Here is a 24,000-nt window from a genome sequence, read left to right on the forward strand (position 1 = left end):
CTAGAAATAAACCATAAAAAGAAGGCAAGGAACTTTCCTACCTCATGGAGATTAAAAACCACACTACTGGAAGACCATTGGACTAATGAGGAGATCAAAGAAGAAATTAAAAAATTTTTTGAATTGAACGACAATGAGGACACCAATATCCTAAATGTATGGGATGCAGCAAAAGCAGTAATAAGAGGAAAATATATAGCAATAGAAGCTCACATCAAGAAACAAGAAAGAACGCAAAGAAACAACCTAATCTCGAAGCTCAAAGATCTAGAAAAAGAACAACAAAAAAACCCCAAAACCAGTAGAAGAAAAGAAATAATAAAAACCAAAGCAGAAATAAATGAAATTGAAACTAAAAAAACAATCCAAAAGATCAATGAAACCAAGAGCTGGTTCTTTGAAAAAATCAATAAAATAGACAAACCCCTAGCCAGGCTCACAAAGGAAAAAAGGGAGAAAGCACAAATAAACAGGATCATCAATGAAAGAGGAGAAATCACAACGGACACAGCAGAAATCAAAAGAATAATCAGTAACTACTATGAACAGTTATATGGAAACAAGTTTAACAATCTAGAGGAGATGGACAAATTCCTACAACTCTACAATCACCCAAAGCTAGATAAAGAAGAAATAGAACACCTAAACAGACCAATTACAATTAGCGAAATTGAAATGGTAATCAAAAACCTCCCCAAAAACAAAAGCCCAGGACCTGATGGATTTACAAATGAATTCTACCAAACATTCAGAGACGAATTAGTGCCTATCCTTCACAAACTCTTCCAAAAAATTGAGAAGGAAGGGACAATACCAAACACGTTCTATGAAGCCAACATTACACTAATACCAAAACCGAACAAGGACAACACAAAAAAGGAAAACTACAGGCCAATCTCCCTAATGAACACTGATGCAAAAATCCTCAATAAAATTTTAGCTATCAGAATCCAACAATGTATCCATAAGATAATTCACCACGACCAAGTTGGATTCATTCCAGGGGCACAAGGATGGTTTAACATCCGAAAATCAATCAACGTTATCCAACACATCAACAAAAAGAAATATAAAAACCATATGATAATATCAATAGATGCTGAGAAAGCTTTCGACAAAGTGCAACACCCATTCATGATAAAAGCCCTTGAAATTCTTGGGATACAAGGAACATACCTCAACATCATAAAGGCCATCTATGACAAGCCAACAGCCAGTATCATTCTCAATGGTGAAAAGCTGAAAGCATTTCCATTAAGATCTGGAACAAGACAAGGATGTCCACTCTCACCATTGCTTTTCAATATAATACTGGAAGTCCTAGCCAGGGCAATAAGACAAGAGAAAGACATCCAAGGAATCCAAATAGGAAAAGAAGAAGTCAAACTATCACTATTTGCAGACGATATGATATTATACATAGAGAACCCCAAAAACTCCACAGAAAAGCTAATTCAACTCATCAATCAGTTCAGTAAAGTGGCAGGATACAAAATCAACACGCAAAAGTCAGTAGCCTTCCTATACACAAACAATAAATCTGAAGAAGAAGAAATCAAAAAGACCATCCCTTTTGTTATTGAAACAAAAAAAAATCAAATATTTGGGAATAAATCTAACAAAAGAGGTAAAGGACCTATACAAAGAAAACTATAAAACACTGTTAAAAGAAATAGAAGAAGACACAAAGAAATGGAGAGACATCCCCTGCTCATGGATTGGAAGAATAAACATTATTAAAATGGCCATCCTTCCAAAAGCAATATACAGATTCAATGCTATTCCAATCAAAATTTCAATGTCATTCTTCAAAGAAATAGAACAATTATTGATGAAATTCATATGGAATCACAAAAAACCCCGAATAGCCAAAGCTCTCCTGAAAAAAAAAGAAGGGAATGGAGGCATCAGACTCCCAGACTTCAAACTATACTACAAAGCCATAATCATCAAAACTGCATGGTATTGGAACAAGAACAGACATACAGACCAATGGAATCGAATAGAAAATCCAGAAATAAACCCACAGATTTATGGTCAACTAATCTTTGACAAAGGAGCAAAGAATATGCATTGGAGCAAAGAAAGTTTGTTCAATAAATGGTGCTGGGAAAACTGGGTCGCTACATGCAAAAGAATGAAGCTTGACCACCACCTCACACCATACACAAAAATCAACTCAAAATGGATTAAAGAACTAGACATAAGACCTGAAACCATAAAATATATAGAAGGAAATATAGGCGAAACACTACGTGATTTGCACATCAAAGACATCTTTACAGACACATCACCCAAAGCAGTGATAGTGAAGGCAAAGATAAACAGCTGGGACTACATCAAATTAAAGAGCTTTTGCACAGCAAAAGAGACAATAACAAAAACAAAGAGAAACCCCACCAACTGGGAGAACATTTTTGCACCCAACACTAATGATAAAGGACTGATCACAAAAATCTGCAAAGAGCTGATGAGACTCAACAACAACAAAGAAAATAATCCAGTCCAAAAATGGGCAGAAGAGCTAAAAAGAAACTTCTCTGAAGAGGAAATGCAAATGGCCAACAGGCATATGAAAAAATGTTCAACATCACTTGTCATCAGGGAAATGCAAATCAAAACTACCATGAGATACCATCTTACACCAGTGAGAATGGCACATATTAAAAAAACTAGCAACAACAAATGTTGGCGAGGGTGTGGAGAAAAAGGAACTCTTCTGCACTGTTGGTGGGAGTGCAAACTGGTCCAACCACTGTGGAAAGCTGTGTGGAGATTTCTGGACCTACTAAACATAGAGCTTCCATATGATCCAGCAATTCCACTCCTAGGTATTTACCCAAAGGACACAGAAACATCAATTCCAAAGAACACCTGCACCCCTATGTTTATAGCAGCACTGTTTACAATAGCTAAGCTTTGGAAACAACCCAAATGCCCAAAAATAGATGACTGGATCAAGAAGATGTGGTACATATATACCATGGAATATTACTCAGCATTCAAAAAAGATAAACACATGCAATTTGCTGCAACATGGATGGCGCTGGAAGGGATCATGCTCAGCGAAATAAGCCAAAAAGAAAAAGAAAAATACCGGATGGTCTCACTCATAGCAGGAATCTAGAAAACTTAAATAAGGGACCAGGAAAATGAATAACTATAAGAAAGTGAAAATCAAAATCAACAAAAAACTATGAACCAGAGACACTTTTAGGGGGGCGGGGGCGGGAGGGGAGGGATTGGGGTCAGAATGAGGGGCTGCAATTGTATGGGGAATGTAACAATAAAATTTATAAAAAAAAAAAAAACTATCAATAGGTGTTATTGTTCTGATTTTACAAATGTAATAGACTCAGGAAAAAAAAAAAAAAAAAAAAAACAAATTTGGGCTTCTTTAGAATGTGGACTTTCCTAATAAATCCATCCTGAAAGGGAAAATAGACTAGCAAAACTAGTCTGGAAAAAACTTAGTCATGCCTTTTTTTTTTACAAACTTCTTTCAAGACTCTTCTTGGGTCTTCCAGATTTGGCATTCTTAATGGTGGTAGAAATTCTGGATTGTGTTGCTGTCTTTCTTAGTTTAGCCTATGGAAAATGAGTGAAACACATAACCATAGTGTAGGGAAAATGGTTTTTCAGGCTTTTCTGCCCTCCCACCATTAGGATGGTGGGAGGGGCACCTGCAGTTGTTACATTATTGCTAACTGACTTGTTTACTTCTGTGGGCCATGGGAGGCGTATTGAGATAGTCACCTAGAGAAGCAGAAGCAGGAGAGAGGCAGGAGAGAGAAGCCAGAGAAGCCCAGAGTGAAGACTTGCCTAGGGCCAGGAGGCCAGCAGGTGTGCCTGCTGGCTGTGTACCTGGTTGCTGCACTACATGTAAAAGCTCAGTAAAAGCCTGAGAAAGCCACCAAGGGCTCCAGGACTCCTCTTTTACGCGTCTGCTGGGATTATAGATATCCTGCTCAGTGCCCATCCTGCCCCTACACATAGGTATTTTCAAAAGAGCTTGCTTCAGTCACAATTTGCCTTTACTTGATATTGAAACCGATTTTGTCTTTGGTGAGAGTCACCCAAGTTGGTCAGATGGCTTTCGTTCTGAGCTTCCTCTGTATTTAGCTTAAATTTACATAAGTCCAAATCACTGTTCATTAGGTAGCCAGGCTCACTTTGGAAACATAATCCCTAGAATCATGAAATGTAGTTTTGTTTCCCTGAGTCATTATGACTATGTTCCTTCAATTGTTTCTAACAGTGAAAACCTCCAATACTTCCCCTCTGGTGGATCTCTGCTTGGATATTGATTCATTTCCTTTCTGTCTCATTTTCTCCTTCTTCTTAGTAGCTTGGAAGCATCAACCTGTAAAATCATTTAACCCTGGTGCCTCTTATAAGGGTAGACTTGTAACAATCTTTTCAAGTTCTTAGGTAGTTATTAATCTATTCAGGTTTTGTACATATTTTCCTTTTTTAAAAAGTTTTTTTTTTTTTAGTATAAATCCATACTGTGAAGTTTACCCATTTAGAGTGGATAATTCAATGGTTTTTTTTTTTTTTTTGCTCATTTACACAGTTGTGCAACCATCACCATAATCTAATTTTAGAACATCTCATTATGTCAGAAAGAAACCACAGTCACTATCCTCCCACCCACCCCCGCCCCTGCTGAGCTGTGGAGACAAGGGAGCTCAGAGGAAGAACATGGAGTATAAATTGACATCTCCTTTTTGAGCAACTTTATCCTAACACTTCCTAGAGGCAAAAGACTACAAAAGATTGCTCATACATAAATTGAGGTCATCAAATGCCATTTTGCACAAGAAATCTGTAAGGCCACCCAGCCTTGAGATAATTGGCACCCAAAAGGCTTTCTCCCTGTGTTCTTGCATGTTCTTTGACATGTTATGTCAAACATGAGTCTAGGAAACATTATGTCTCTCATTCTCTTGGTGGCTTCTTTGCAGTGGCACCAATGAGCTGTTTGCCACTTGTGCCAAGACGGATATCAGAGTGTGGCACACGCTGTCAAACAGGGAGCTGCTGCGGATCACTGTGCCCAACATGACCTGCCACGGGATCGATTTCATGAGAGATGGCAAGAGCATCATTTCTGGTAAAGTCAACATACCGGTATTTGGCTTCAGGCTCTGGCGTTGGCGTTGGTTCTTGTCATTCTCATCTGACACTAGTCTGGAGAAGTCTCCCAGTGTCTACTCCCTCCTTATACCTGATCTGGCCTCTCTTTGGAGCTCCCTTCCAACTGGGAGACTTTCAGACCTGGGATGAAACAAATGGTAATTTCTCCTCTCCCAAATTGCTGCCTATGGCATGTGGTTTTCACTCTAGCAGGGAGATTTAGTGATTCAATTACAAGGTGATCTGAGACCTTAGTGAGTACAGGGAGTTTGTGTTAGAATCCCTTCTGTTGCACAGGGAATAAAAACCTGACTTAAATTGAATTATGTCTCAAAATTTATTTTTAACTTAATTTTATGTCAAAATACTTAAATGTAAGTGATAGACACCATGATATTCTACCTCTAAATATCTCAGTGTGCCTCTATGAAAATAATTTCCCATAAAATAATAACTTCTTAATGTTTTCTTTATTCACTCCCTATGTAAATTTCCCTGATGGTCAAAAACTGAATCCGCTGGTTCACTTAAATGAAGTAAGGTGGATCTCTAGGTGTAGCTATTAAAATAGTGTCATTAGGAGAGCTCTTTCTGTCTGCTTGTGTCTATGCAAGTGTCTCTTATTCTTCTCTCCTTTTCCTAATAAACCTGCTCCTTAAATAAAAAAATAAAATAAAATAATGACATTAGGAGCCTATCTCAGCCCTTCTTTTCTTGGTTCTGTCTCCTACATTCTGACTTTTCTCTCGGGCATATTTTCTCCAGATAATGGTCACCAGGAGCTCTTATATTACTTAGAATTAACAAACCCTTAGGTCAAAAGTCTTGGAGTCATTATCCCTCCTCTTACACCCCACACTCAATTTGTCCCAATGGCTCACTTCAGGGTATACTCAAGGTTCTATCACTTCTCATCCTTTCTAACCTCATCCCTACTACCATTACCTCTCTCCTGAATTTTTCTAGTAGCTTCCTACCAGGTGTCCCTGCTTCTACCCTTGCTCACCATCCTTCTCCCCCAGTCTATTCTCAACACAGAAGTAAAAGTCTCTTTTGAAAAAGTATAAATCAGACATCTCTCTAGGACTCAAAGGTCTTCTACTTTTTACAAGTAAAGGACAAAATTCTTGCAATTGCCTTCAAGACCCTACCTAGCTTTCTCTCCTCCCCCACCTCCACCTTCTTACCTCTGATTTGTCTCTTTACATCTTATCCCTTCTATCCATGGTTGCTTCTTTGCTGTTCCTCAAATAGCCTGTCACAGGCCTTTGCCGAACTCTTTGATCTGCCTAGAATGTTCTTTCCCCAGATAGTCCCATGCTTGCTGCGTTACCCTCTTTATTCCTCAAGTCTATGCTGAAATGGGGATCTACTGTGAGCATCCTATGTAAAATTGCCGTGGTCAAGAGATGACAATAAACTGATGAGAAGGAGCCAGTCACATGAAGACCTGGGGGGAGAACATTCCAGCAGAGGGAGCAGCAAGTGCAAAGGCCCTGAGGTGGGAAGTTGCTTGGTGTATTTGAGGAGTAGAAAGAGGAACAGTGTGCCTGGAGCTTAATAAATAAGTTTGAGTTCAGGGAGAGTGATAACAGACAAGGCCAAAGAGGCACCTATAGTCTAGAGACCAGTTACTATGGAGGATAAAGGAGATGGGTTTTTGTAAGTGTAGTATAAGGAGGAGGCATGGCTTAAGAGATCTACCCTGATCCCTATAGATAACTGATTACAGGGAAGCAAGAGTCTAAGGCCTGGAGGTGGTTATAATCCAGGAGAGAGATGCTGGTGGCTTGGGCAAAGGTGATCTCACTGGAGAGATTGAGAACTGGTCAGGTTTGGGATGTTTTTCTTCTTTCTTTCTTTCTCTCTTTCTCTCTTTCTCTCTTTCTCTCTTTCTCTCTTTCTCTCTTTCTCTCTTTCTCTCTTTCTCTCTTTCTTTCTTTCTTTCTTTCTTTCTTTCTTTCTTTCTTTCTTTCTTTCTTTCTTTCTTTCTTTCTTTCTTTCTTTCTTTCTATTTATTTAGTTATGCATACAAGAACTGGGGTGTAGACCAGAGTGCAGGGAGTGAAAGGCAGGAGCAGAGAGAATGGGGAGCAAAACAGGCAGATCTACTGAAGTACACTGCTGAGGGGAGCAGCGGGAGAGACAGGAGAGGTCTGCTGCGCCACGTGGGTTAGCTTCCTGGCCAGCTGGAGATCTAACTTGTGCTGCAGTGGCTGGGGATAGCTTGATAGTGCTGTGTCTTTAACCCCTGCACCACCAGGGAGGCCCAGGTTTGGGATGTTTTTCAACTGTAGAGTTGATGGGATGTGCTGATGGTTTGGATATTGGATTGGTGTGGGTAGGTGAATGGAATAGAGGAGAATCAAGGGTGATACTGAAGTTGTTGCCTTGAGCAACTGCGTAAATGGTGATAACTTTTATAGAGATGTGGAAGATGGTGGGTGTGGGCAAAGGAGCATTAGGCTTAGAGGTGGAGGAGGGTTGGTGTTAAATTGTATGTTATCAGCTGGCCAGGAGAATGGACAAGCTCTATGGCTCATAGGAGAGGTGGGAGCAGGCTTCTCTCTGTCCTCTTCTGACCCCCAAACTCCTTCCTGTGGTGTGGGGTGTACCTGGAGTTTCAACTAAAGCAAACTACTCATTTTCCTCAACCATATGACCAGTTTAAGGACCCAGGGGAATGAGGGTATGTGACTCCTGGCAGTTGGTGAGGGATCAGCCTCTTTCCATCATCACCACTGCTCCCTGCCCAATCCTAACTTGAATTTATAATTTAGGGGAGCAACAATCTACAGGGAGAGGGTGAGTATACTGATCCTGACCAACTTGTGTTTCCCTTCCATGCCAGCCTGGAATGATGGCAAAATCCGAGCCTTTGCCCCAGAGACAGGCCGGTTGATGTATGTCATTAACAACGCTCACAGGATCGGAGTGACGGCCATCGCTACCACCAGTGACTGCAAAAGGGTCATCAGCGGCGGCGGGGAAGGGGAGGTAGTGTTCTTCAAAGCAGAATCTTTAAAAAATAGCCCTCGAGTTAGAGGAGCATCCTCATGTGATTTTTAAATATTTCCCTGTACTAGAAGTTAGGCAGGAGCAAGTTAAGGTTTTTTTCTTACATTTTTGGTCATTTTTGTATATTGTTTCCTTAGGTGTGGCCCTCCCACTCATATTCCACCCCAGAACCAACAGCCCACTCCCCCATGTCTCCCTCCCCGGCTCTGATCACTCCACCTCCTCCCTCGCTGCATGCTCTAGATGGTCCGCCCGCGAGCTTTGTCCTTTTCCTATAACCGTGTCTTCTTTCTGGAAACTTGTCCTTTTCCTGGATGAGGACCTGCTCTCCTGGACTGCAGCAGACCAGGCTGCCCAGATCCCCAGGAGCAGCTGGGAGGCAGGTAGCAGGGCAGTGCCATTCAGGAACCTCTTGTAGGGCAGGTGTGTGGACTGGTTCTCTGGACTCCTTAATTTTGGAGCTTCCTCTGGTATAGGAGACTGTCCTGTTTTCTCCAGACTGGTGGGGTCTCTGGGTTCTGTGCATCCTCATTCACACTGTCCATCCATTCCAGTGACTGTCACATGATGCTGCTTCTAAGTCTTGTAATTCTGGTGTTGGGACCCCAACTCCATGCCATGGTTGGTGGAAAGTTCCCCTGTGGGGACAGTCTTCAGCAGGTAGCCAATCCAGGTTTTGTCTCCTTTTGTGGTTTCCAGCCCTGCCCTGGGCCCCCAGTCACAACTCTGATGTTTTCCTCCCCCAGTTAAAAAAGGAGAACACCTCACTCACATTGCTTGCATCTCTGGACCAGGGGTTTGGTTCTCTACCCCGAGATATTGTAGGTGGAGCTCACGTGTTAGGTGACCACACCAGCCCATCCATGGTCTTATCTAGGAGCAAGTTAAGATTTTGTTGAAACTCCAAAATACATCATAAATTGGAGCTCTGATAGTATAAATACACTTGTTCACAGAAAGGACATTTACGATATGGACATGAAAGCCTTCCATATGGAATCCATTATGAATCCAAGTTGGTGTTTTGCCAGAGAGTTGGAAAATTTGCTCTTTCCTTCAAGAAACATAGTTATATAAATTGCCTTTATCTTGTAAAGCAGGTGATATTTTTAGAAACAATTTTTTAAACTACCCAGATATTTCGACCATTATTTTAAAATGCTTACATCTGACCTTTTCCTTCCATCATTATGAGGAGCCTTAGTCATCTCTCACACACACATTCCTTTCGGGCCCCCGACCCCCCACCCCTCTGTCTCCCTACCTCATTTTTTCCTATCCCCAAAACTTCCCTTTTTCTACATAGAACATTTTCTCTCCCTTCCCCACTGCCATTTAAAAAACTGGAGTAGCACTGCAGTATAATGCCATATAAATTTCAGTGAATATCAATATGTATATATGCTACACTTCAGTAGTAACAATCTGAGAGGCATTCTTCAAAATTTTCAGAAGGCCCCCTCAGAAGTCAAATAGTCATCTGCCATAGCAGTTATGTTAATAATGAAGACAGAACATTTTTTCTTTCTTATCGCCACGAATCATAAGAACAACTTAGCAGGGAGAAGAAAGATATAGCATCTTGGATGTAGCCTTTAGCAGAGTTTGGGCCAGCACATCCTTGGCTGATCATTTGGGTTCTGGAGTCACACTGTCTGGGCTCAGATTTCATCTCTAAACAATTCCCGGCTGTGTGATCCAGGACATGTTATTTACCTCTCTGTGCTTTCAGATTCCTGTGTGTAAAACAAAGATAGTCTCCCACTAGAGAGATATTTTACACTCTGTTTTGTACCAAGTCTTCAATATCTGGTGTGCCTTTTACATTCAGAGTGCACCTCCCTCTTGGCTGGCCACACTGCAGATGCTCCATAGTCCTCTAGCCCTCGCCTCTTATTCCAGCTCTGCTCCCATCCTCTAGGCTTTCCCCCACCCTCCTTCCTTCAGGTGCTGTTGCTCATACCCTCAGCATCCTCGCTCGCTTGCTCCCTCAGCCTTGTGGGGCATCTGACTTGTTGATGCCCAAATTTGACGTTAGCCACACCATATGCTTTCTGGGTGCCTGAATTGGAGGTGATGAGAGCTGCTGGAGGGATCACCCATTCCTAACTTGTCACCTGGGGCGCCGCTTAGCCATCTTTTCATGGACCAGTCAGCACCTCTTCCTATCCTCTGCACAGCTACTGCAGATCTTGCCTTCCAAAAGACACAGTGTTCAGCATCTTTTTCATTTTTAAAAGATTTATTTATTTATTTAAACAAGCACTGGGTACAGTCAGAAGCGTGAGAGGGTGAGAGAATTCACCAGAGCCAGAGTGGGGAACAGAACAGGCAGACTGACAAAGTACACTGCTGAGGGGAGCAGCGGGCGGCAGGAGAGATCTGCACGCCATGTGGGACCCTCTCCAGTGGCCGGGGATCGAACCAGCGCTGCAGAGGCTGCGGGCAGCTTTCCAGCCCAGCGCTCAACCGCTGCGCCACCAGGGGAGGTCCAGTGTTCAGCATCTTTGGAAGAGCCAGAGACCAGGGCTGTGGGTCAGCAGATGTGCTCTGATATGCATGCAGTTGTTACCTGCATATGCAAGTACCTGCATTTCATTGGTAAATAGCCATCCCCTGAGATGCAAAGACCCCATCTTATGACTCTATCCTCTTCCCCCCAAACATCTCCCACAACTAGGGGACCAATGCTTGGGAGATCTAAAGTTCCAATCTTGGGGCTGTTTGCCTGGTGCCCAAACTGTACTTAGATCATTTAAATTCCACCCTCACTGAAGACTGACAGCATGTGCACACACACGGCAGGGTTTAAAGGTTGGAGATTTTTTTGACAGTCACTTTCCAGTCCATGCCATAACATAAGGGTTCTTTGAACACTGTAGAAATGAATATGACTCACTTGGGATAACTTTATATTTCTTCATTTTCTTTACTTTGACAATGTAAAAGTGTCTTAGAATATTTTCCTTACTTGACTTAAGGTTATTTTCTTTTTAGAAGGTACATATAAGTTAGTCAGTTATTGCTTACTGTTCTTTTATTGTCTTGTATTACTTATACAATATTGTTTCTGTCCTTATTTTTCATGTAAGAAGGTGCAAGCATCATTATGTTTCCAGTATTTCTTACAGAAAGTGGGAATTGGCTTTGATAGGTTTGAGACCCACTCATTTTATTTTTTATTTTTATTTTTTTAAGATTTATTTATTTATGCATACAAGAGCTGGGGTACAGGCCAGAGATGCGGGTATTGAGAGGATTCCCCAGAGACAGAGTGGGGAGCAGAACAGGCAGACTGACTGAAATACACTGCTGAGGGGAGCAGCGGGCGAGACAGGAGAGGTCTTCTGTGCCATGTGGGTTGCTCCCTGGCCTGCTGGGGATCGAACTTGTGCTGCAGAGGCTGCGGATTGCTTAATCCCTTAAGCCACCAGGGAGGCCCAAGACCCACTCATTTTAAATGATTAAATTGAGCAGCTGATGCAAAAGTTTGAACATGGCCCTGGATACCCAAGAAATTTCTTGATGGCATCAGAAATTTGAAAGCAGTGCTCAGTGGAAATGAATAAACACATTTCATTAGTTTAGCAGCAGCCCTTGCAGTGTTAGTTTTAGTAGTGGACATCTCATAAATTTCTCAGCCCTGAAAGTAGAAGCAGGTGTAGGGTCACTGGTGGCATTTCCTGGCTCCATGGGAGAAGATCCTGCCCTAGATTCCCACCCCAGGTGACTGAGTTGAGAACAGGGAATTAAAGAAACAAGTCATAGCAGAGGTGGAAAGGTTCTTGGAATCTTCTTTTTTTCTTTCCTTCAAATGTCTTACATTGGTATTGAAAACTTATGTGTTGTGGCTCCCAGGTGAGGGTGTGGCAGATAGGCTGCCAGACCCAGAAGCTGGAGGAGGCCCTGAAGGAGCACAAGTCTTCCGTGTCCTGCATTAGGGTGAAGAAGAACAACGAGGAGTGTGTCACGGCCAGCACTGATGGGACATGCATCATCTGGGACCTGGTGTAGGTACCGTGATGGTAGGACAAAGCAGCACTTACAAACCCTGACAAAGCCAGCACTTTACTGAACTCAAGAAATGATGCCATTGAATGGTAGACATCTCATTTAAGGCAACAGTAAAGCAATGTTCACCATATGTTATTCATGTCCATACTATTCAGGGCTTACAGATGTGGGCATAGTTAGCAGGAAGGGTTGGAGCTTAGAATTTTCTGCATTTCTAAATACACATACAGCAAAGCATGATTTAATTGATCTCTGAAGTATTCCAAAAGAGAGACGGGAAATAGCTTAGATGATGCAGGCAGTTCTTTTGGTCACTCCACACTGTCCAGTCAAGCCCAGAAGGAGCTTGGATAGGGGTAGGAGAGGGGAGTGGCATAAATCTGACCTTCCTTTGAGTTGATCACATTTCAGGGACCACGGATGTTGTAAGCACATCACCATGCCTGCAGAGCACCTAAGTCCAAGCTAACTAGGCTGAGGCACATGAACTTTATCATGGAGTAATTCAAAGGATTAAGGATGACATTTTTTTTTAACTAAAAGTTTTATTACTGCTGTGTTTTTATTTAGAATTAGGCTTTATTCCCTATCTTTTTGCCATGCAATCTTGCATTTGAGAGATATGAGTAAGTAGAGGTGGGAGGAAGGGTAGCTGCATGGCAAAAGAATATGAAATAGTCTCAGGTGGAGAGAAAGAATGAGAACTAAAGACAAAGGAGGGCACTTTTTATTTAATACGTTAAAAAACCTAAATCAAAACAAGCCTGAACTTTTTCTTGACTTTCATGCCTGGGAATCACCTGGGGATCTTGTTAAAGTGTAGCTTTTGAGTGACTAGGTCTAGCGTAGCCCCTGAGATCCTGCGTTTCTAACAAGGTTGCTTGTGCTGCTCCTGGTGATGGTGCAAGGACCATATTAACATAGGGGGGTCAGCCTGCACCTGAACTGCCCACTGGGAAAATATGTCACTAGAAGGTCAGGTCTCTGCTCTTTCCATGGATGGTTTGTGACCACCTTGAATCCTTAAAACCTCCTTCTTTTAGAACAGGAACACTTGGTCATTTTGTGCCAAAATCTTTTAAAATGCTCACATGTTTGAAAACCCCCAGAAGATACTGTGGAAGGTGCATTGTCTTAGCCAGTGGAGTCTGACCTATGTTGTTGCCACCCAATTCCTAAGGACAAAGAAATTATATTTATCTGCTTTTTTGAATTTTGCCTGAAGCAGAGGCTCTCAAACTGCATGATTAATAAACATGCAGACCTGGGGGCCTCAGCCCAACCAACTGAATCCAAATGCCTAGAGGGGGCGCCCAGTAATATCCATTTAAAAAAGCCCTTTCCCCTACTTTGCCTCTTGGCTTGTAGGGCCCTTCTCTTCAAAATGGTTGCTTCAAGGATAAAGTGCCTTGTGTGGAGACCATAGGTTTGCTCTGAGGTCAGTCTCCTGATTTTCTTCTCTCTGGACCTTGAGGCTTCCCTCAATGTTTTGTGCTTTGTCTTTAGAAAAGGGCCCCACCCAGGATCTTCCCAGTGCCCCAGATAGGTGCATGGGGAGGAGGCGAAGTGGAGTGGACCGAATACCAGCAGTGCAAGCGGAGGAAATGCAAGAGTCTCTTTGCTGCGTAGATGTTTGGGATAGTTAACCACCCCCCCCCAATCTATGTTTGTCCCAAGTCCAGTTGGAATAGTAAATAAGCTTTCTAGGGAGGAGAGAATCAAGTTTCACAGCTTTTGAACTGATTTTTCAGGCGTCTTAGGAGGAATCAGATGATCCTGGCTAACACCTTATTCCAGTGTGTTTGTTACCACCCTGAAGAGTTCCAGATCATCACCAGTGGGACAGACAGAAAGGTAAAGTCTTTGAGCAAGTGTCAAAATTTTTCAGGTGCAAGAAGAAAGCTGTGAATCATGGTAGCTGAGGGTGCAGGTTTTGGAGGTGATCTGTTGAATTATTTTCCCATTGACCATCTGTGTCACTTTGAAAATGCTAATAGAAGCCTTTGGTGCCTTTGCTTCCTCATCTGTAAAATGGTATTGGTGATACCACTGACTTTATAGAGTTGCCGTGAGGCTTCAAGTCATGCTTGCGTGTGTGTGTGTGTGTGTGTGTGTGTGTGTATCATATAAAGGTTTTTTTTTACTTTTTAAAAATTTTTTACAACATTGCTCATTTTTAAACAATATTTGCTTCCCCCCACCCCCTCGGGTGTAATCCCCATAGAATTTCCTTCCCCAATGCACCCGTGCACCATCACCTCAGTCCCCTGTGCTCCTCCCTCCCTCCCTCTGATCCCTCTCCCTCCTCCTCCCCTGCAGGATGTCTCTGGTTTGTAATTGTCTGTTTTTGCTTTGTTGTGTTTTATACTTTTAAATAAGCCAGAAGGAAAAAGAAAAACATTGGATGGTTTCACTTATAGCAGGAATATAGGGGAACCAAATAAGACATCAGTGTGAAAAAATAATAAAAGTCATGCTTGTATTTAATGATAATAGCTGGTTCGTCCATAATATGTATGCAGTAAGTATTGGATCTTATATGGAAATGACTAAGACTGAAATGGAATTGCTGTGCCCAAACCAGTTGTCTCTTCAACTATCTTCAGAGTTAATGACAATAGAGCTTCTCATCTTTTACCAGCCCCAAATACCAGCCCATGCAATGAATCGATTTGGACTGTCCCAATTCAGACTTTGAGATGACTTTTAGATAATTAAAGACCAGGTTGCATATTTGCCTACTCACCAGCTACAGGAAAAGTTGATGGAATTAAAAATATTGTGGGAAAAATACTAACGGTGCCTCCCTTTTTCCTCCCCAAATTAGACTTTAGGAGTGAAATTTTTTTCCTGTTTAAGCATCCCAGGTGACTGGGAAGTACTTCCTGAAGACATTTTGTTATAAAAACTCAAATGATGGTCCAACAAGGATTTGCCTGAATATATCTCATCATCCCAAATTAGCTTACATTCACCCCCAAGTTTGACTTGTAGCCTAAGTTGGCTTCTTGGAACAGGGATAGAATGGATATTAGGGAATAAATCATGATGTCACTATAAATGCTTTGTTATGTGGTTCATAAATTTTCTAAATTAGTGTGATATTTGCCATTTTCTAGGTATCAGTTTATGAGATCTGAAATAGTCTATTTCCCTCCTACTAGGATTTTCACCAGAATATTCGAACTATAAATCACAAATCCATAAAACTATTCTAAGTACTGGGGACATGATAAAACCTCTGCTCCCACAGAACTTAGTTTATGCATTCATTTTGGGTGGGGAGGGACAGAACTGGACAACACACATGTAAAAGAATAGATGAGTGGACAATGAATAATGAGTGGATAAGATGATAGGAGACCGTGAAGAGGAAAAGAAAATGGAACAGGTTATATGAAACCTGCCAGGTGGGAGGAAATTGCCTTAGCTGCTGGAGTGATCAGCAAAGATCTCCTTGGGGTGACATGTGAGCAGAGGCCTGAGTGGCAGAATAACCTGGCCAAGCTCAGATCTCAGGGAAAACCAGGGAGGGTACTCAGGAAAGCCTGGAAGCCCAGTGTTACAGGGCAACTCTGGGGAAAACAGGGGTGACCTGTATTTTGAGTCATTACTCACACACTTGAAAACACTGGACAAGACTCAAAAGCAGACATGCAGAGAGAAAGAGAAGCGGGTTTATTTACAGGAGAAGGGAAAAAGGGAGGAGAGAGAAGACAGAGACAGAGAGTGAGAGAGATGGATTGGCTGACATATAGCCAGATGCCTACAAAGACAGCACCATGAGAGCAGAGACCAGAGAGTGAGCTCAAGCCAGAAAAGCCAGAGTGAGGCCCTAAGGCTTGTCTTTCTTCAGTTTTTCAAGGTCAATGTAGTCACTCAGTCCCATCCCTAGTTGCCTGGAGACCCCTTTTGTCCCCCGTTCATGAAGTCAGGCCCATGACTTGCTGGGGTGTTGCTATGCTCAGTGCCTGAGAGCTCAGTCTGCAGAGGAGCTGGGTTAGAGCCCAGAAAGGTGTCAGGGGTGGAGTCTGGAAAGCTCCACCTTTGCTAGGAGCATTTCCCACTGACTGGGAGTTTGGTCCTCAGAGTTCCTCTAGCACCAGGAGACCTTCACTTTGACTTCATTAGCCAAGTAGGCAGATAGTCAAGGCACCAACTACTTCTGCAGATGTAATTTTTGAGAAATAAGGATTTTGGCATCATTTATGCTTTTACTATGAAGATAGTACTTTATGTCAAAGCAGTCAAGCATCAACAGAAATCATAAAGCAAAAAAATTTCTTTAATAGCATATACAAAATCTGGCTAGATTCGGAGGAAACAGTTCCTAGCATAATGACAGGAAAACAACAAATTTTATTAACATGAAACAGAGGAAGGGGTGGAAGGCATGCACCTGGTCAAATGTCCTTTATTTAGAAAGAAATTTTATTTTTGAATAAGTTGTACATTTATAAGGTTTGAAGTTCAAAATGTCTAAGAGCAGCATATTCAGAGAAAAACCTCACGCGCTTGAGCTCCCTGTCTCTTGTTCCCTCCACTCCCCAAACTAGAGCCCCTCCCAGGGAGGGGCTGATGTTATCAGTCTGTCTTTAATTGCCCCCCCCCCCAGGATTGTTGTTTTGAGACAGAAGAGAAAATTGGGGAATAGGTGGGGAGAAGAGGGAGGGTCAGCCCCAGGAGACAGTGACTTTGTAAGAAGTCCAGCTTCTAGAATTTTCTGGACTAATTTCCTAATCTGAAGGAAGAAAATGCTTTCTCCTTCACCAGATCTGGACCTTTGCTCTTCCCCTGTGAGAGCAGAAATGAGAAAGAGGGGGGGGGGGGCAATGGCTGTTGTTTTCTTTCTTGTACAGCTTGCTTGCTTCAGACTGAGTCTGCTTAGCTTAATCAAAAGCACTTTCTGTCACAATCTGGTTTTATCAGCCTATCACCAACACTTTAAATAGAATGCAAATTTTAAAACCAATACTAAAAATATTAAAATGGCTATTCCACCCCCTGCTGTAGCCTATTTATAATCCCTGCCAATATACTCGCCCATGGTATATTTTTGCCACTTTCTATATAAAGTAGAATCATCTTTTGTTAGCATGTGTGTGGATGATTCCACTGAACTGATTCCCTGCCGAATGCCTCTTTCTTAAATTTCAGATTGCTTACTGGGAAGTCTTTGATGGGTCAGTAATCAGAGAGTTGGAAGGTTCCTTGTCTGGATCAATAAACGGTATGGATATCACACAGGAAGGAGTACACTTTGTCACAGGTTAGTTCTGGGATAAGAAAAGAAAGCCGTGCCTGGCTTATTTAGATGGGAACAGGGAACTCCCAGGCAGGAGGCAAATAGAAGAATCAGCAAAAGGGTCTAAAGGGCAACGTGGTAATTTTCTGGCCTGTGCACTGAGCTGATGTGGCTAGAATAGAAAAATCCAGAAGTCACATTTCAATGAGAGGCAATGTTTGCCCAGGAGTTTTAGGAACACAAACAAGACCTAAGCTTTACATTGCTTGCTTTTTTTGTTGTGGGCATCAGTGCTAGAAATGGATTTTTTTTTTAAGATTTATTTTTATTTATGCATACAAGAACTGGAGTGTAGGCCAGAGCTTGTGGAGGGGGGGGGAGGGGGGGACTTGAAAGAATTCACCAGGGACAGAGTGGGGAGCAGAAGAGGCAGATCTACTGAAATACACAGCTGAGGGGAGCAGCAGGCAAGACTGGAGAGGTCTGCTGGAGAGTGGGGAGAGGAGACTGGAGAGTGCCATGTGGGTCAGCTCCCTGGCTGGGATTGAACTCGTGCTGCAGTGGCTGGCAATAGTTTGATAGCACTGAGACTTTAACCCCTGTGCCACCAGGGAGGCCCATAGAAATGGGTCTTTACATGGGCTGTTTATCTAGGTGTTTTGCTCTGTTATTTCCTATTGAAGTTTTAAATGCCAGACTTTTAAAAATCAGCACTTTTAGGGCACATTCACCACACAGCATGCCTATAGGAACATCAGTATTATTTGCTGCCAGACTCTTTGATTCTTCTGTATATTAACAAATGCTCCAAATGAGTTTCTGAAAGCTAGATATAAAACTAGCCATTGTGTGAGTCAATCACATATATGTATAGATGTATATGCAGAGAAAAGACTGGAAGGAATTAAACCCAGATGTTACTAGTGATGATTTCTTGGAGGTGGAATCTAGGGTGATATCACCTCTTAGTATTTTTTTCTCCCACATTTACTACAACATAACTAGGTTTTTTCAATCAAGGAAAGATCTTATTACAAAGACAAATTTTTCTTCCTTTAAGTTAGCATATGGTGACTGTGTTGAAAATGATGCAGTGATTTGGAATCACATTAGTTTCTATTCTGTTGCCACAATGCCATATAATTCTTTGCCTTCTTCAGGTGGAAATGACCATCTGATCAAAGTATGGGACTATAACGAGGGTGAAGTGACTCACGTTGGGGTGGGACACAGTGGCAACATCACACGCATCCGGATAAGTCCAGAAAATCAGTACATCGTTAGTGTAAGTGCCGACGGAGCCATTTTGAGATGGAAATACCCATTCCCCACATGAAACCACTGAGACTTCGTAGCGCTGCACACGTCGCTCTTGAAGGCTGAGCTTAGTTAACAAGAAGGCTGGTCTTGATTTCGTCCATCTGTGTTTTTGTTCTTTAGTCAGAATATCCTATCTGTATGTCTCTCTTTTACAGAATGCATTTTACATTCTTAAATTGTATATTAAAATTGGAATAGATTCAAGAATAATTTGTCTAGGCTGCAATAAAAGTTTTTTATTATTATGAATAAATTCTCAGTGTTGATTTTCTGTCATAATCTCTTTTCTCTGACTCTGCAAAACCTACAGCCCTTAGGATTGTCCACAGATAGTATTGCTATTATCGTCTAAAAATAAAGAAGGTGAGCTCATCTTCTTAATCAGCATTTCATTGTTCAAGCTGCATAGGACAAGACTGGGGTTTGAATCCACTTCTTGGGTAGGGTTTTTGTTTTTTTTTTTTTAACTCTCTGAGCCCCTATTTTTTTCTTTTGCAAAGTAAGAATAAATTCCTGATCAAAGTTATTGTGAGAATTAAGTGAAATAATGTATTAAAGAATTGGCAGAATTCCTAACACAGAGTAGAGTTAAACATAAAGGACAGTGCCTTTTTAAAAATAAACCAGAAAACAAACAACTATAAACCAGAGACACACTATGGGGGGTGGGGGCAGGGAAAGGAGAGACTGGGGTCAAAATAAGGGGAGTACAATTGTATGGGGAATATAAAAATTAAAAAAAAATAAACCAGAAAACATGTGATTGGGGATCTCAGGGTGATTATCAAGGATGAAATTTCATAGATGCTTTTCTGGTGTTAGCCAAAAAAAAAAAAAAAAAAAAATCAGTCTCCTGTGCTTACTATCACAAGGGCAAGGGAATGGACTGTTTGTATTTTTATTATTTTTAAAAAAACTTTAATCAAGATTAACATTGGTTTACAACACTGTATGTCTTTTATGGGTACAGGTCCACACTGTCTGGATGTATGTTACCACATCCACCACAAGGACCTATGTATTAATCATCCAAACAGTCATCCTTTTCAGAGAGGGTAAATGGCATTGTCCAGAAGCACTCCATTTCACAATACAGTCTTTTGTCCTATGCATAGTCTTTGTCCTTTAACCAGTGTTTCACAACATCCGATCACGTATTTATCAAACAATAAGTAACATTTCAGGTTGTTGATGTAATAATGCATCCTGCTGATCTCTTTTTGAGCGAGAAGTTGACGCAAACCCCATTTCTGCACGCCTTTGCCTGATTAATTATAAACCTGACAGTTACCGGACAAAGTCAGCGTCGGCCCCTATAGTTATCCTGGGAATTACCTGAGGGGCAGGGTCAAATCACTTGGGACTGGGCAACAATTCAACGGATTTTACGTTAAGTTGTGAGCAGGAGGCGGTGTTTTGCTAGCGCACTCGAGAGTCCGAAAACTTTTGGTAAGGAAATAATTAAGATCGAAAGATCCAACCCGTGAGATTGGCAGTTCACAGACCCGTGTCGAGCTCCTGTTTCTCTGCTGAGGTCTCCATACATCGCGTTAACCCCTCTGAGACCCCTTCGTCATAATTAAGCGAGGATGATCAAGTCTCGCAAGTTTTTGGAAAATGACTCTAACCAGTTTGCAGGATAAGAAAGCAAAGCAAGACCATCCGGCTTTTTTTATGCGGGGGAACACGCGCCTCTCAGTTCTGACCCCAGGTGACGGGGCCCTGCAGAGACTAACCCGCAGAACCGCTGGAAGAAGGTGTGGCACACGCTTGCGCTTGCAAAGGTACCAGCGGTGCACAAAAGGGCCGCACACCCTTTCACACACCCAGTGCTCGCTCTATGCCGGAGGCTGCCCTCGCCTCCTATTCACCTGGACGTGATTACAAGAAGCTTAGCGATAAGGCTTTGCAATCTTCCAGGCATTTCCAGATTTATCATTTCTCTGATTCCCCACGGCTTGCTGGGAGGGAAACAGGAGCAAGGTTAAATTCGGGTCTCGTGGGTTTGCAGGAGGTCAGGAAGGGTGGGGAACTGGAAGTCGGAGCCTCCCGGTGTCTTTACTCCCAGTTTGCGCCGCGGGGGCGGAACCAGGCGGGAGTGGGGGTGGCCGAGCGCGGCCCCGGGGCGGGCCTTGAGGCCGGATTCCCGCGCGGGGCGGAGCGGCCCCGCCCTTGGCTCCGCCTCCGCCCGGTCCCGGCACACCTGGCCGGCAGGTAGCGGCGTCCGGGCGCCTTCCCGGGGTTTTCAGGGCCTGTGAGCGGCTCGTCTGCCGCGGGACCGCGGCTCCGCTCGCCGGGGCGCGCCCGCGGGAGTCATGGACCCGGGCGCAGGGGCCGAGTCAGGAGAGGGGCCGCCCGCGCCCCGGCCCCGCCGCCGCCGCTCCCTGCGCCGCCTGTTCAGCCGCTTCCTGCTGGCGCTGGGCAGCCACTCCCGCCCCGGAGACTCGCCACCCGGGCCGCAGCCCCAGCCGGGACGCTGCGATGGCGACGGTGAGGGGGGCTTTGCCTGCACCCCGGGCCCAGCTCCAGTCGCCCCGGGGAGCCCGGGGGAGGAGCGCCCGCCCAGACCCCAGCCCCAGCCCCTGCCCCAGCTCTCCGCCGGCGACGGGGCGCGGCCGCCGGGCGCGCAGGGCTTGAAGAACCACGGCAACACCTGTTTCATGAACGCCGTGGTGCAGTGTCTCAGCAACACCGACCTGCTGGCCGAGTTCCTGGCGCTGGGGCGCTACCGGGCGGCGCCCGGCCGCGCCGAGGTCACCGAGCAGCTGGCGGCGCTGGTGCGCGCGCTCTGGACGCGCGAATACACGCCGCAACTTTCCGCCCAGTTCAAGGTAGGCAGCGCTCTGCCACCTATCGTCCTTGCCGCCGGGCGGCACACCTCATCTGGCCCTTCCAGTTTCGCTTCTAGAAAAGTGTGTGTCCCTCCAGGAAAGGGTTTTCTTGGGGCCTCCTTTAGAGGGCATTCACCAATTCAGCCTCTGGTTACTGTTCTTGTTTTGCGTTGTACCGCCGCTGGCATCTTTTTTTTTTTTTTTTTTTTTAGGAGTTAATTTCTTCCAGGTAGCGGGGGCGGTGGTGGGTAGTGGAGGGATCCGGTAGACTTGAGTGTGTACGGATATTTTTTGCGTTCAACAAACATTTGTTGACGTATTGAAGGCCTGTCTGCCAGGCATTGTACGAATGCAGGGACAGTTTCGTTTCCAATGTGGAGGTATTGGGGTGGAGGGGAGGCACTCGGACTTTGAAGACCAAGACCTCAGAGGAAGGAGGTGATGCTTGCTTTGAGAGCTGAATGACGAGAGAAGGGCACACTCGGCGTCTAGGAATAATCCAGGTAGAGGGAACAGCAAACCCAAGGGCCACAGCTGAGAATTGGAGATTTGGAAAAAAAACTAGTTTGTCTGTAGCCCTGGAGGGTAGAAGGGAGCATAGATGAGGTCGGTCAGAAAATGTGTTTTTTCTAAGCCCAGTGGAAGCTGAAAACCTGTGGGCCAGGTACTGTACTGAATGCCCCAGGGGAGCAGTGGGTGTGCATCCCTTTGTTTAGTGCTAATTAAATTCCCTAGATGGACAGCAAGGGTTGCATCCCTTGTCCCCAGTATCACAGTGTACTTACTGAGGATGCTGCAGCGTTATAAGGCTTTGGAAATCATGTGTATCACTTCACCCTGGGTTAAAGCAGGGGTCTTTGTGGCGGTCCCAGTTGGATTTAAGAGTTTCTGATAATTGATGCACATGGCTTGCTTCCTGCTAAAAAACCACAGCTCTGGGCAGAGAGCTGAAGCTCCCCATTGACTAGTGATTGTTGTTCTTGGGGGAGGGGAGAACCCGTCAGTGTTCATTCCACAAGCATCAGGCTCTTGAGTTTCAGCCTGAGAAAGCAATCCTTGCCATGTGACCCACAAGGATGCCAACCCCCACCTTCTCTCTCAGGCTTCCACTAGGGAAGCAATGTTCTACAGGAGTCACCAGGTCCAGTGGGTGTTATTAATAGTGCTTCTGGGCAACATTCACTTTTTAAATAGGAGTGGCAGTGTGGTTATGGTGTACTCTGGAACTTTATGATCTTGAGCAAGTCACAAATCTTGCTGTGACTCATCTTTTATCATGTGTGAAATGGGACCATAAACACTTAGAACAGTGCCTGGCCCTTTGGACATGTTATTGTTCTATCAGGACTCCTCTTCACCTGCAGATAGATCCCTTGAGGAGGAAGAAGATGACCTCTGTGTACATTTTCTTAGGTCAGATCTAGTCCCGTCCAGTTACTGCTGTGACAGAAGAGACAGGAGTAGCTTGGGAAAATCTTGCAAATTAGTAATCAACCTCAGTGACTCATGGGTTTCCTATCTCTGACCTGCTCTCAAATACCTAGGGCCTGGAAGCTCCCCGAGAGCCTTGGGAAACTGAAGGATAATTTAATTGTTAATTAGGATGATATAACCTAGGGTTTCCTGGGACATTTTGAGTAGCCGGCCTTGGAGAGATTCCAGAATTCAGGCTTTCAAAATGCTGATTACAGTCTAGTAGGAGAGGTAGATGTTAATGAAACAATTATGAGCACACAGGATTAGAACTGGGGAGAAGTGCTAGAAAATAAAAATACTAGGCTCTGTGGCAGTTATGGCGGAAGGATGTGATTGATGGGGGGACAAGTTGGGCTAGACAGGCCTCCCTGAGGAGGTAATCGTTGAGTTGAGTTTTTGGAAGATGAGGGATCAACCAAAGACAAAGGAGGGTGGGAAAGAACTTTTCCCACCTTGGGACTGCCAGTCACTGAGGGAGTTGGGGCTGAGAGACCCTCTGCTGACCGGATAGAACAAATGAATGATTACATGAATTAATGAAAGCCTACGTGACTGGGGAAGGGGCTTGTGTGTTGGTTGGGTACAAGCCACTTAAGGTTTTGTTTAGGTGTTTAGTCTTTAGGAGGAAGGAGGAAATTGAGAAGGGTCAAGCTTGTGGAGTAAGTTACCCTAATCACAGCTGTTGAAATGGGATGGATATGCAGTGTCCCCCACTTCCTGTGCCCAGAGTTACTTAACTCCCACACACAGCCCGGCCTCTGTTGTTTAAGCAGCAAATAGGCATACTTAAAGACTGGCTCTTGTCTATAATGCTTTGCTTTTCTAATGATAACATTAAATATGTGTTCCCTATAAATACTGGGAAGTGCTAACATGCAAAAAAAGATCTGGAATCCACCTGCTTGAAGTAACCATCAAAAACATACTGATGTATTTCAAAGCATATACAACTGGACA

General features: G+C 43.7%; 2 protein-coding genes across 3 annotated transcripts in view; both read left to right on the forward strand.

Moving 5' to 3' along the window:
- Positions 1–18,752, forward strand: part of CFAP52 (cilia and flagella associated protein 52) — a gene marked incomplete at its 3' end in the record, with an annotated part of 40,856 nt that extends 22,104 nt beyond the window's left edge. Inside the window, exons 9-14 of the mRNA XM_084237918.1 lie at positions 4,968–5,116; positions 7,991–8,136; positions 12,016–12,167; positions 13,923–14,025; positions 17,329–17,440; positions 18,577–18,752. Coding sequence (XP_084094044.1) covers positions 4,968–5,116; positions 7,991–8,136; positions 12,016–12,167; positions 13,923–14,025; positions 17,329–17,440; positions 18,577–18,752 — 838 coding nt within the window. The remainder of the gene's footprint in view (positions 1–4,967; positions 5,117–7,990; positions 8,137–12,015; positions 12,168–13,922; positions 14,026–17,328; positions 17,441–18,576) is intronic.
- A 2,299-nt stretch (positions 18,753–21,051) lies between these two features.
- USP43 (ubiquitin specific peptidase 43) overlaps positions 21,052–24,000 on the forward strand; it is a gene marked incomplete at both ends in the record, with an annotated part of 53,868 nt that continues 50,919 nt past the window's right edge. For both annotated transcript variants that reach the window (XM_084237546.1, XM_084237547.1), the window contains one exon: positions 21,052–21,567. In XM_084237546.1, coding sequence (XP_084093672.1) covers positions 21,052–21,567 — 516 coding nt within the window. The remainder of the gene's footprint in view (positions 21,568–24,000) is intronic.

Source organism: Talpa europaea (assembly GCF_964194135.1).
Source record: "Talpa europaea genome assembly, chromosome: 7".
Lineage (NCBI taxonomy): Eukaryota > Metazoa > Chordata > Mammalia > Eulipotyphla > Talpidae > Talpa > Talpa europaea.